Source organism: Mesocricetus auratus, unplaced genomic scaffold (genome assembly GCF_017639785.1).
Source record: "Mesocricetus auratus isolate SY011 unplaced genomic scaffold, BCM_Maur_2.0 Super-Scaffold_100676, whole genome shotgun sequence".
Taxonomy (NCBI): domain Eukaryota; kingdom Metazoa; phylum Chordata; class Mammalia; order Rodentia; family Cricetidae; genus Mesocricetus; species Mesocricetus auratus.
Window position 1 is genome coordinate 150,163,713 of NW_024429266.1, and position 12,848 is coordinate 150,176,560.

Sequence of the window (12,848 nt, forward strand, 5' to 3'; positions counted from 1 at the left end):
AAATCTTTTTTAAAAAAAGCTGGGGTGTTGGTGGTGCACTCCTTTAATTCCAGCACTCGGGAGGCAGAGGCAGGCGGATCTCTGTGAGTTCGAGGCCAGCCTGGTCTACAGAGCAGCCTCCAAAACAATACAGAGAAACCTTGTCTCAAAAAAACCAAAACCAAAAAAAAAAAAAAGAAGATGCACTATAGACTTACCTACAGGCAAATCCTTGCAGAGACAATTTCTCAGTTGAGGTTCCCCCTTCCCAAGTAGCTCATAACTAGTGTCAAGTTGACAATAAACTAGTCAAGACAGTGTTGGGATCCCTGGATCTGGAGTTACAGGCAACTATAAGCTACTCAACATGGGTGCTGGGAACTGAACCTGGGTCCTCTGCAAGAGTAGCCAGTGCACTTAACTATTGAGCAGTTTCTCTGGCCTCCCTGTCCACACACTCTGGTCGAGGCTTACTCGGTCTACTCCTCTGCAAGATGGTGCTGAGTCATTTACCTTTGTGGGAATCATAGCTGTCGGTCAGGCTTTCACACAGACCTCATCACCTTACTGACACCTTCCTGCTCCTGGTCCCTGCTTTGGGCTTGGGACCAATCTACCACTAGACTAGGGGATTTGTCCCAGCACACTTATTGTACATTTTCCAATTCCTTGTAGGGTCATCAAGGTTATTTCCTGCCTGTCTCTGAGTGCACATAGCATCTGGTCACACAGGTGCTAACAATTGCTTATTGAATCCATGGAGGTGCAATTATTAAGGTAGACAGTATCACTATGGATCCTGAAGGAATATATTTTCTGGCTCCTTGTCTAACCTGAGCTGTGGGATGGGCTAAATATGACACAGGATTTCAAGCTTCAAGTCTTCCATTTGAGTTCCAGTGCTGACTACCTGTTGTGTGTTGTGGGCCACTCGTTGAGTGAATTTCTTTAGCCTGTAGTGGTTTTTTTGTTGTTGTTTTTTTTTTTTTTTTTTGTCTTACGGTGTTGGGAAGTGACCCTGCCATAATCAGTAAGATGGCTGAGTCCTACTCTGCTCAGATAGAAATCCTGAGTGGTGAGAAGTTCTTCTGTGCCGGCAGTCCCAATCTCTTGAGTGTCACAGCCCAGGGCTGGTCTGGCAGAGCCAGAGGCTTGCGACTTGAGGTGGCCGGGTTGGTGACGTCTTGCTCTTGACTTTTACTGCCTGTGGCCTCTGTACACAGCAATTACTGTTACACCCAGCCAGCAACAAGCAATTGCTGCTAGTATCATAGCTTCGGAATGGCCAGCTGATGGAACGCTCAACTCCTACAGTGTCTGATGTTATACATTTTGACCCTTAAGATTTGAAGCTCCCTGGGCTGGAGAGATGGCTCAGTAGTAAAGAGAATTGGCTGCTCTTCCAGAGGACCCACTTTTTTTTTTTTTCGAGACAGGGTTTCTCTGTAGCTTTGGAGGATGTCCTGGAACTAGCTCTGTAGACCAGGCTGGCCTCGAACTCACAGAGATCCGCCTGCCTCTGCCTGGGATTAAGGGCGTGAGCCACCAACGCCTGGCCAGAGGACCCACATTAAATTCCCAGCACTCACATGGTGGCTCACAACCATCTGTACCTTCCATGGGACTTGATGCCTTCTTCTGACCTCCTCAGGTACTGCATGTGTATGATGTACATTCACACACACAGGCAAAGCACCCCCACACATAAACTAATAAAAAAGACTTGGAAGTCGCTGAACTTGTGTAGCAACCTCTGCCTGTAGTTTCTCTGCTGCCTGTCATTTGTCATTTCTGCTCCCAGTTGTCCTGAAACTCTCCAACTGCCCTTTCGTCACCATCGTCACCGCTACAGTCCCTTGTCTTGTCTTCTTCACATTACCAGCTCAGCCCACGATACTATTACGAGAGGTGAAAAGACCACTCACGAGAAGTCTTATATATTGCACATGGAAGCACAGGAAGGTGTCTCCTAGCTGATTTGAAAAGTGAGGGACACCTGCTTCAATAGCCAGAAAGCTGTAGGGGAGGGTAAACAAGAGCGTTTGTTGTCCTTAGGGCAGCCCTTCATGCAAATAAAAGCTTCAATTTATGCTGTGGCACAGTGGTTCATGGAACCGAACTACCATGTTTGCACCAATAACAGTTGCTGATTCAAGGAAGGACCATGCTTTTACCAACCACACAGGCTGATTTTTGTTTCTTCTTTCTTTTTTTCTGGGCTACCTGGAGAACTGTACCCACTCCAGTCTGGTGGAAATGGCTGATGTGAGTATGGTGGCGATACCTTTAATCCTAGCACTCAGGAGGCAGAGGCAAGTGAGTCTCTGAGTTCTAGGCCAACCAAGGCTACATAAACCCATCTAAAAAGAAAAAAAGGAAGAAAGAAAGGAAAAAGAAAAAAAAGTTCATTAGATATGTGGTGACCAAAATTATGGCATAAATTGTTCGAAAAGGTCCTGGCTGGAATAATGCATTCTGGATCCATTGTATTCTGGCCGAAAGGAAAGTGGTTGGCTGAGCAGCTTCCTCAGGACATCCTTGGGGTGTTTAAAAACTCCGACTGGCATGGGGGACGTTTGGGCGGCTGCTTTGCTTAAAGTTCTCCCAGGGCAACCAAACACCTGGGGAAGGTCTTAAAATTGTCAGTGAAAGAGTCAACTCACCCTGGCACTAATATCTTAGTCTAAAGAAAAATATACATTAAAAGAGGCGTTTATAAAAAAAAAAAGGCAAAGACTGCCACTAACATTGATAGTGTTTTAAAGTATTTAGCTGTTGCCCATCAAATATAACCAGGGGAGGAAATGCCTGCCCTGGGGAAATCCAACCTGTAACACAAACGGAAGTTGGTGGGCAGAACTCACCCGCAGCTACGGACGGGCGTATCTTGTAGCCAATAGTAACCGAAGTCTTCTCGCTTCCACCAATGATGAGCTAATAAGGGCGGGTCCCAGAGAGCGGCCTAGTAACGGCCGCGTGGTAACCCGGGTGCCCGGCGTGCCGCAGTTCCTACCTCTCCACGCCGGTTGTATCTCCAAAACGCTCGTCAAAATGAAGATTGAGGAGGTGAAGAGCACCACGAAGACGCAGCGCATCGCTTCCCACAGCCACGTGAAGGGGCTGGGGCTGGACGAGAGCGGCCTGGCCAAGCAGGCGGCTTCAGGGCTCGTGGGCCAGGAGAACGCGAGAGAGGTGGGCGTGGGGCGTGTGCGCGGGGCGCACCCGGATCTATCGAGATCAGTAGGAGAAGCGGGGATCACATTAGCGAGCAAAGATTGCATCCTTCGCGGGTCAGGGCACGCACATTAGGTCTCACTGGAATCACAGTGGAAGGCTGTGAGGATAGGTATAGAATTGACTAAGTTTTCAGAATTGATGCGGTTTTGGGGGGGCCTGGGAGCTGACCTGGGAAGTAGAGTGATGGGCAGAAACAGTCTGACCTATTCCCCCTCCAAGCACGATTTTAGCTATTCCAGTTCAGTCTACTTAAAATCATCGGCAATCATGCCAGGTGTTTTGATCTTTTCTGTTTTGCACACGAAGAAATCGAAGTTGGAAGAGGTCAGGCCACCTTTCCACCTGCCAGTTCAGCAGTAATAAAGCTGATATTTTCCCCCCACTCCCCACCCCAAATCAGTATTCATCCCATTTCCTCAGCCCGCTCCGCTCTGGTTTCAACAGAGGCACAGTAGCTACAGAAATTTGATCTTTACATTTGGTAAAGACTGCTATCTCAACCTCTTGCAAACAGGGAAAAGACTCTGGTTTCTGCTTGGAATGCCATCTATCCCAAAAGGGAAACATTTGACCCTAGGCACTTGCACTTTTTCTTGCAAGCAGGTAATGGTAGCTGAATGCTTTCTATTTGCCAGGCAGCCCATCGTTTGCTATTTCATTTCTGTGTAATAACCCTCACCTGGAATGATGCTTCCTAGACATACAAACATTGAAGTGTTTGCATAGTAAATACTAGTGCGCCTGGATTCTACACTTAGCATCTTATGGCATCAATCTACTATGAGAACAAACTGCACATGTCAGCACACTTTACCCTAAGCCCTTTCTCCTGTGTCCCAAGAGTTATTTTGAACACTTGCATTCAGATAAGTAACCATGATTCACAGAGGCTGTAGGTGTAAAATAAGTCTAAGGGCACTCAGGCAAGTGAAAGAGCCAGCATATAAACTGGAGTGTCTGTGAATTTGGAGTGTGTCCCTGCACTGGATTCTCATGTGACTGGTCACACCAGCAGCCTCCCTGGTGCTGTAAAGTAAGACGAGGTGATCTTCTAAAGACCCTTCCTATTTTAATGTTAGCTGCTATTTCTTTAAGTTTCGTTTGTTAATTTGTGTGTGTGTGTGCGCGCGCGCGCGCGCACACACATGCTTGCACAGGCATATGCATTTCGGTCATGTGACTGCCGCAGTGCTTCAGTGAAGGTCAGAGGTTCTCTCCTCCTGCTGTGGGAACCAGGAATTGAACTTAACCCTTCAGGTTTGCATTGCAAGTGCTTTTAACCCACTGAGACACCTCACCAGCCCTTTGCAGTTCTTGTATTGGGTGGATTCATAGCACACCTTTTTTGTTTAGATAATGTTGCTGTAGTCAGACTGGCCTGAAATCCACATCCCTGCTGCCTTTGAACTTTAAGTTCCAGGTCTGTGTTGGCCCCTGCTGCCTCAACTTCCATTTCCCGTTCTCTTCACCATACTTTAGCGCTACAGCATGTTGTCCCTTAGACATGCCAAGTTTCTGCTTTGGATATTTTGAGTTGTCAGATTTCTGCCCAGGGCTTCGAATATTACATACAGTGTTCTGAGAAAGCTCCCCATAGCCACTCACTATGTTAACACCCCATTTCTTCCTTAGCAGTGATGGAGTGCCGCAAGCGTGAGCTCACTCGAGCGTGAGCTGGAGCACATACGTGCCTTTGCTGCCTCCCCTGCACTGCTCCACTCCATCCCAGCATTGTGGCAGCTGCTGGCATTTAGTATTGGGAGAGTATGTGAACTGTGTGGACCAAACACGCAATTGTTGCCACCACGAGGCATTTTGATATTGACTGATTGTTTCTTTCCATTGTGTACAGGCATGTGGTGTCATAGTAGAATTAATCAAAAGCAAGAAAATGGCTGGAAGAGCTGTCTTGTTGGCCGGGCCTCCTGGAACTGGCAAGGTACTCATTCATTGTCTCTCCTTTTTTAAGCTACCCAGGAGAATGGTATTGATATTTGAGCCCAGCTGAATTCATGTCTTAACTAGTCTCTGTCTAACTAGACTGGCTATATGAATGTTTTAAAAACCAATGTGCGGGAATACAATTTAGCATATAAAATCTGTGTTCTAAAATTAAAATTACCCTGGCCTACCTCCAGCAGAGAGTGAAATCCTCGGAGGGTTTCATTGTCTCTAGAATGCTCCTTTTGTCTCTCTCAGCTCTCTTTTGCTTTGTTAGGGAAATCTTTCTGTTGATCTGAGTGTCATAAAAATCTCCAGATGACATCTGTTTTGAGGGTGCTTGTTGTACCTGTTGTGTGTTCGAGTGTGCATATGTTACACAGGGCATGTGTAGAGGTCAGAGGACATCTTTCAGGAGTTGGTTCTCTGTTGTGGGGTCTGGGATCAAACTCAGGTTGTCGTGCTTGTGTGGAAAGACAGGGTCTCTCATGTATCCCAACTTGGCCTCAAACTCGCTATGTAGCTCAGGCTGACCTTGAACTGCTGATGCTCCTGCCTTTACCTCAAGAGCTAGGATTATGGGTAAAACTTCACCATGCCTGACTGGTGGAATACTTGAAAGTTGCCAGAGTTCTTCATAGGGGCCATAGAGAGCAGTTCCTGGGCTTGTGTTTGTAGAAAAATGGCTCCTCCACCTGTAGTAAGGTTTTTTGTTGCTCTCCAGATCACAAATGACAACACAGAGACAGTATTAATTATGAAAGCTTGTCCTTTAGTTTAGGCTTGTGTCAACTAGCTCTTATAACTCAAGTTAACGCATTTGTGTTAATCTATGGTCTGTCATGTGGTGTTACCTCTCTTCTATCTTGTGCCTCCTCTTTCCTCTCTCTGCCCTGGCGTCTCCTCAGCATGATCTGAGTGCCTGGATTCCTCCTCCTCCTCTTCCTCTCTCTACACGCCTATCTTTCGTGCCTAACTATTGGCCATTCAGCCCTTTATTAAACCAATCACAGTGACACATCTTCACACAGTGTAAACAGATATTCTGCAACATCCACCTTTCCCACATCTCCCCCCTCCCCTACCCCAGTTCTTAAATCAGTGGTGAGAGGATAACTAATTCTTACTTTGAAATCACAACTGTTAAGTAGTTTATGTGTTTGTTTGTTTTGAGACTGCGGCTCACTGTGTAGCCATGGTTGTCCTAGAACTCAGTCTATAGACCAGGCTGGCCGTGAACACAGAGGCCTACCTCCTGCTTTGTGAATGCTGGGATTAAAGGTGGGCCCCACCACACCCTTCAAGACTGTCTTAGGCGGTGTCTTACTGTAAAGGAAGAGCTGCGTTAGTTAACATATGGAACCCGCCACAGTGTGAGCTCACTGGCCTCTGCACAGGCAGCATCAGCTTGTTCATGGCATGTACCATCTGCTTACCATGTTTTCTTATGTCATGCCCCTTCCCTCTCCATCCAGTTGTTTTCCTAAAGAACGGTGCTGGAAGTTCCTTCTGTAGGTTTGTTAGTGGGAAAGACTGTTGTCCTTGTTTGTTGTTGTTTGAGACAAGGTTTCATGTAGCCCAAGCTGGCATCAAACTTGTAGATAAAATGAATGTCTTTGCTGTTGTCAGCCGGCAGTCCTCCTGGCTGCCTTCTGAGTGCTGGGACTACCAGCACGAACCGCCAGGCCTGGCCTTGTGCTTGTGGTGAAAGATGCTTGTGAGCTGGGCGTTGGTGGTGCACACCTTTGGTCCCAGCACTGGGAAGGCAGAAGCAGGCGGATCTCTGTGAGTTTGAGGACAGCCTCCAAAACAATACAGAGAAACCCTGTCTCAACCCAAAAAAAAAAAAGAGAGAAAAGAAAGAAAGAAAGATGCTTGTGCTGGGTATGGTGCTCAGTCGGTTCCTTCAGCGCTTTCTCTTCCCTGCTTGTTCTGTTCACAAGTCTGCTTATGACTTCATTATGCATATCACAGTCTACTTTTGTTTCTCTGTCTTTATGTGAATTGTGCTTCTTAATTTTAGCATTGTCTCTGATCTGCTCTGGAACAGCCTCAGCCTCTTCCATTTGCTCGAGTTCTTTGTTCTCTTTCTGGGCTCTCGTTAGGTGACATTAGAGTTGGAATGTGGATTTCAATCTAAAGACATTTTGTAACCTCTGAAGTATATAACATATATATATAGAGAGAGAGAGGGGAGGGAGGGTTACAACTTGAGCTGAACACCTTCCAGGGAATGTAACAGTCCTCAGAATGAGGAAGTATCCTGTCTCCAATGTCAGTGGACTTAAGGTGAGAAGTGTGTGGAGTAGGGTTGAAAGGATAGAATGCTTGTCTGGGCCTCAACTTGGAGAGATGATTATATTTTTTGACATTTGCTATTTCTTTATCTCTGAACTATTGAAAATAGGGGACCCTGCTAGCTTACCTCTGAACTGACTCCTCTTGCAGCATTAGCTAATACGCAGCTTGTGTGAGAATTTCTTGCAGTTTTTATAAATTAAAATTAAGTAACTGAAAAGGATTAGGAGCAGGGTTAGGGAGAGAATAGTCTCGAGTCCACGGAGCATAGCCTTTTGAGGAAGGTGTAGGGAAGCCCTCCCTGTCCACTGCTGTGGGTCGTCCATGTCAGTTAACTTGTTACGTCACTGTTGTGCTTTGCTTTTGTGTTGCTGGGGGTAAGCCCGGGACTTTGTGCTGGATAGCAGGTGCTCTATTACTGAGCCCCTTTGAGAAAGGGTCTCACTGACTTGCCCTGTGTGGTCAGAAACTCCTTGTATAACCCAGGCTGGCCTTGATTTTCTTTTCTCACGTCTCAACCTCTCAGGTAGCTGGGATTACAGGCATGTGCTTCAGTGCTCAGTGGGAGTATGCTTTTAAGGATGACTGTTGATTTTTGTTTTGTTTTTTTAAATGAAAAGGAGATGAAAATGTTGAGTAAACAGTTGGGGAGGTGGCTTAGTCGGTGGCCCTCTTGCCACATGAGCATGAGGGTCTGAATGGTAGTGCTTGTCTCTAATTCCAGTGCCAAGGAGCCAGGGACAAGAGGACCAAGCCAGTCTGGTTGAGTCAGTGAGAGATCCTATCTCAGAAATTAAGGTGAAAGCCTAGAGAGATGACTCATTGGTTAAGGCAGTTGCTGACCTTCTGGAGAACATGAACTTGGTTCCCAGCACTCATACTAGACACCTGACAAGTGTCTGTAACCCTGACACCAGGGAAGTGGATGCCCTTGTTTGGGGGCCTGCGGGCATGTGAATACATGTAGTTTAACACTCAGACACACATGTGTACACATTAAAAATAAAAAGGTAGGGAGTGATTGGGGATGATACCCAGGGTCAGCTTCTGGCCTTTATACATGTGTGCACATACACCCCCACACACATATGTACACACATGTATGCACTCACAAGATGACATGTAGAAAAGAGTTCTTGAGTTTCTCACTTTTATTATAAAATTCACACTACCCGCTGTGTATATGTCTCGGTGGTGCAGGTTCACGCAAGGACCTGGGCTTTATCCTCACAGCACTGGAAAGAGAAAGTCAGAAAGCAGTCAGGGCCACACCCTAACAGTAACTCTGTCTCTTTACCTTCCTTTCACTTAGATGAGTTACTGTCCCCAGCATTTTGCCTTGTTTTCTCTTAATGATGCTGACACTTAAAAAATTACCTTTATTTAATTTGAGGGGTAGTTTGTGCCTGCCATGTATGCATGGGAGGTCAGGGGATAACTTGTGGGAGGTGGTTTTCTTCTTCCGTCCTGGGGATTCCAGGGACCCACCTCAACTTGTGAAACTCATCAGCAGTGCCTGTATCTCCTGAGCCATCTCGCCAGCCCAACACTGACATTTTTGCAGCATCCAGAGCAATTGCTTTGTTAAAGATTTCATGGCTGTCCTATGGTGCCTATCTGCCTCTATCTGCCTCTAGCTCCTAACCCCAAAAGATGAATCTTTTTGCCCCTTCAGAATCTGGCTTGGGGAGGTGCAGGGGGAGAATGTGGCTGTGTGTTTTGTTGAAGAAAAACTCTCTTTTAAAAACATTTATTCTAAATTCATATTGCTTGCAGAGTTGGGCTTGGCAAATCTAGGAAGCTTCTTCCTTCCCCTCAGACCGTGTGCTTGTAGAGAGGTTTGTGAGGAATCTCTCTCACAGAGCAGCGTGGTTGTGTGTGAGTGTGCCAGGGGACTTGTCCTCACTTGTGACTAGGACAGGACCAAGGTTCATGCCTTGTACCCCAGGTAGATTCCCTGGTGGCTCATCTTTTCTGTCTTTCTATGGCCCTGTTTCTATTCAGGGGTTTCTGTTTTTATTGCTGTGTGAGTTGTTAGTAGCTATAGAATACTCTGCAAACTTGCATAGCAGCTTTATGAAGTTGTTCATGCTCTTGCATGTCTAGGTGCTTTGTGGACATCTGGGTTTTTTATAGAGCTGACACCATGTTGCTAGCATGTGAGTCCTGCATTCCTGTGCCATACTTGGCCAATTTCCTCCCGGGAAATGTGGAGAACTCAGCCCTTGGCCTCACTTTGCAAGCTTTCTGATGTGATGAGTTTGAAGGCATGTGCTGTCCGAGTTGAGTTTGTAGTGTGCCTGCAGGTGAGGCTGCTTTGCTGCTTGGAGAGGCAGGGGCACCCTTACTGTGCTGGTGCAGCTCTGTCATGCTGTTGGCACTGGGGCTAGTGCTCGGGAAAGGAGAAGGTCAGATGGCACCAAAGTCAGCCTGCTCAGCCTTCTTTTAGCAGCAGCTTCTTTGTGGGCCAAGTGTTAGTGACATGACGTGCACACATAAGAGAAGATAGGAGCTGTGACAGTGCTTGCATCCTGGCTGTGCTGTCTGCCCTTGAGTAACCTCTGTGTTTCAGTTTCTTTTTTTTTTTTTTGGTTTTTCGAGACAGGGTTTCTCTGTGGCTTTGGAGGCTGTCCTGGAACGCGCTTTGTAGACCAGGATGGCCTCGAACTCACAGAGATCCGCCTGCCTCTGCCTCCCGAGTGCTGGGATTAAAGGCGTGCGCCACCAACGCCCGGCTTGTTTCAGTTTCTTAATCTATAAAATACAAACCAGGACCTGGGCAGAAAGGTGCATGCCTGCAATCCCAGCACCCAGGCAGTTGAGGTAGGAGCACCAGGCCAGCCTGAGGTATGCAGTGAGTGCCAGGCCAGTTATATGGTAATTTGCTACCATGCTCTAAAACAAAACCAAATAAACAACAACAAAACAAACTCCAAACCCAAACAGGCAAATACAGACTAGAACATGAAGTTGGTATTTGCTGTGGGGGATCTGTGAGGTATTTACAGTGGTAGATAGGAGGGCTAGGCAGGCAGGTTCTGTGCTTTCCCTCTAGGACCCTTCACCCAGTGAAACTGGAAAGTGCAAAGCACTCCCTGCATGTGTTTATCCTGTCTAATCAAGTGTGCAGATGGCCACTTCTGAATTAGGCCAAAGGAGGCAAAAGGGCTGGGGAATTGCATAATGGCGCTCTTTGAAGTCTGAAACCGAGGGTGGAGAATTGAGGTCTGTGGAACTACATGGAAAAGACAGCACAGTGACTGGGAAACAGGTGAACACGGCTGGCCCAGGCCCCCACTGGGTGGGTGTTCCATGTCAGAGTGCATTCTTCTCTTAGTACCCTGTCACAGTCCAGGCATCTTCCCCTTGCTCCTAGAATGTCGGTGTTACTGTTGTCTGCTCTGGGCTCACAAGCGCAGGTGTGTGCTTGGGCTGAGGCAGTGGCAGGTGCATTCCCAGATGGCTCTGGGGCTGAGGGGGCTGTGTAGGGAGGTAACTGCTGCCGCAGGGTGATGAAAACCACATAGATACAGTTTGTGGGCAACGTGTTTGCTACCTGTGATCTAGCCTAGTCCTTTAATCTTGCGTTTGACTGATGAGGCCACTGGATTTGCTCAGTGTTAAGGTTACTCTGAATGGCAACAGTTAGCACTACCATTCAGTTTCTGCACTTTACTGTATGCTAATTTGCTGCCAGATTCTACTATCTTGAAACCATCATCGAAAAGAATTGAAAGGAGTAAGAAGCACCTTTGGTGGGTCATTTCTAAGTGCTGTCTCAGGGATCTCTCTGTTCAGGTCGCCAGCTTTAAAGGCCATGGCATCTCCTGCTCTAAGTCACTCTTAGACATTTACCTTCATACTTGATATTTGCCCACATTGCTACTATATCTGGCCTTGCTTAGCCTCTGCTCACTGTAGCTGGGTTACCGGCAGCCATTTGTGTTTCACAGAGCATGCTAATGTGACTTGTTAGGACCAACACATGTCAGAAAAACTCTGCCTAATGTTTCATTCTCTTGTGGGCCACTTTAAGTGACATCTTCCTTCACTGCTGATTTCTACTGGCTTGCAGATTAGTGTTTGTGGTATGTGTACAAACAGAAAGCAGTCTAGGGCCTTGCAGTAGCCCAAGCAGACAGGCCAGATGCTGTTTGAGGCTGAGAGAGAAGAGTCAGGAAGATGGTGACAACTTGTTCCGAGACACCACTGCCAGTCCAAATGTGCCTATTTCTAGGATGTGTGTTTAGTCTTTGTTCCTTCTGTGGTAGAGTGGGGAAGGCTAGCATTGCCTTAGATGCAAGGTTCGTGTGAAGCACTTGCAGTCAGTCAGGCCTTTGCTGGGGGATACCTGGTGAGTATGATGGTGATCAAGGCTGGGTGTATGATATGTAGAGTGTGCCCAGAGACTCTCTGACATGGAAACATGCCTGGAAGGACAGAGGATGGGACTTTACTGTTCCCAGCAGATGCTGTTTTACTAACCTGTGTTTCTGAATGACCATTTCTAACACTAAGCAAATGTCTTCCCGTTCTTGTCCTCTGCAGACGGCCTTGGCTCTGGCTATTGCTCAGGAGCTGGGCAGTAAAGTCCCTTTCTGCCCGATGGTGGGTAGTGAAGTATACTCAACTGAGATCAAGAAGACAGAGGTGCTGATGGAGAACTTTCGCAGGGCCATTGGTGAGTGATGAGTGTGACTTTCATCTCCAGGTGCCTTGAAGTGTCTTGGCTGTAAAGATGTCATGTGACAGGGTTTGTAGCTGTTTTTCCTTTGGCACATAGCCATTATATGTGCAAGTAAATGACAGAACCTCAGTGTTCTGATCAAAGTGCTTCAGCAGCTGGAGTAATTGTGGACTCGAACTCACAGAGATCCGCCTGTCTCTGCCTCCTGAGTGCTGGGATTAAAGGCATGCGCCACCACCGCCACCACCGCCCGGCACCTAAAGAGATCTTTTTAAACACACAGAGAGGGAGGGAGGGAGGGAGGGAGGGAGAGAGGGGGAGAGGGGAGAGAGAGAGAGAGAGAGAGAGAGAGAGAGAGAGAGAGAGAGAGAGAGAGAGAGAGAGAGAGAGAGAGAGAGCGAGCGCACCAGGTTTCTTTAGTGCCTGTGTCTTGCTTTCCATATTGGCTGCCCATTGAAAAGGTTTTGATTCAAACCACTGATTGCATAGTATCTGCTCCTCAGTGGTGGGCCAAAGGAGTTGTGGCCTGACAAAGCAAGGACACTAGGGACTGACCAAACTTTGAGACTTGTGATGCCAGCCTCTTAGGGCCTCCACTGCCACCACAGTGTCCGTTCGGTGCCAGCTGTTCATTCCCCTAGCCAAACATCTCTGTCTGTATTTGGCATTTGGAGAAACAGAAAGTAGCTAGGCCAGTGGCATGACT

At 47.2% G+C, this 12,848-nt stretch overlaps 1 protein-coding gene across 1 annotated transcript in view; it reads left to right on the forward strand.

Moving 5' to 3' along the window:
• The first annotated feature begins 2,932 nt into the window (after positions 1-2,932).
• Ruvbl1 (RuvB like AAA ATPase 1) overlaps positions 2,933-12,848 on the forward strand; it is a 35,415-nt gene continuing 25,499 nt past the window's right edge. Inside the window, exons 1-3 of the mRNA XM_005071143.4 lie at positions 2,933-3,171; positions 5,069-5,155; positions 12,004-12,136. Of these exons, the coding sequence (XP_005071200.1) occupies positions 3,031-3,171; positions 5,069-5,155; positions 12,004-12,136 (361 nt within the window). The 5' untranslated portion in view covers positions 2,933-3,030. The remainder of the gene's footprint in view (positions 3,172-5,068; positions 5,156-12,003; positions 12,137-12,848) is intronic.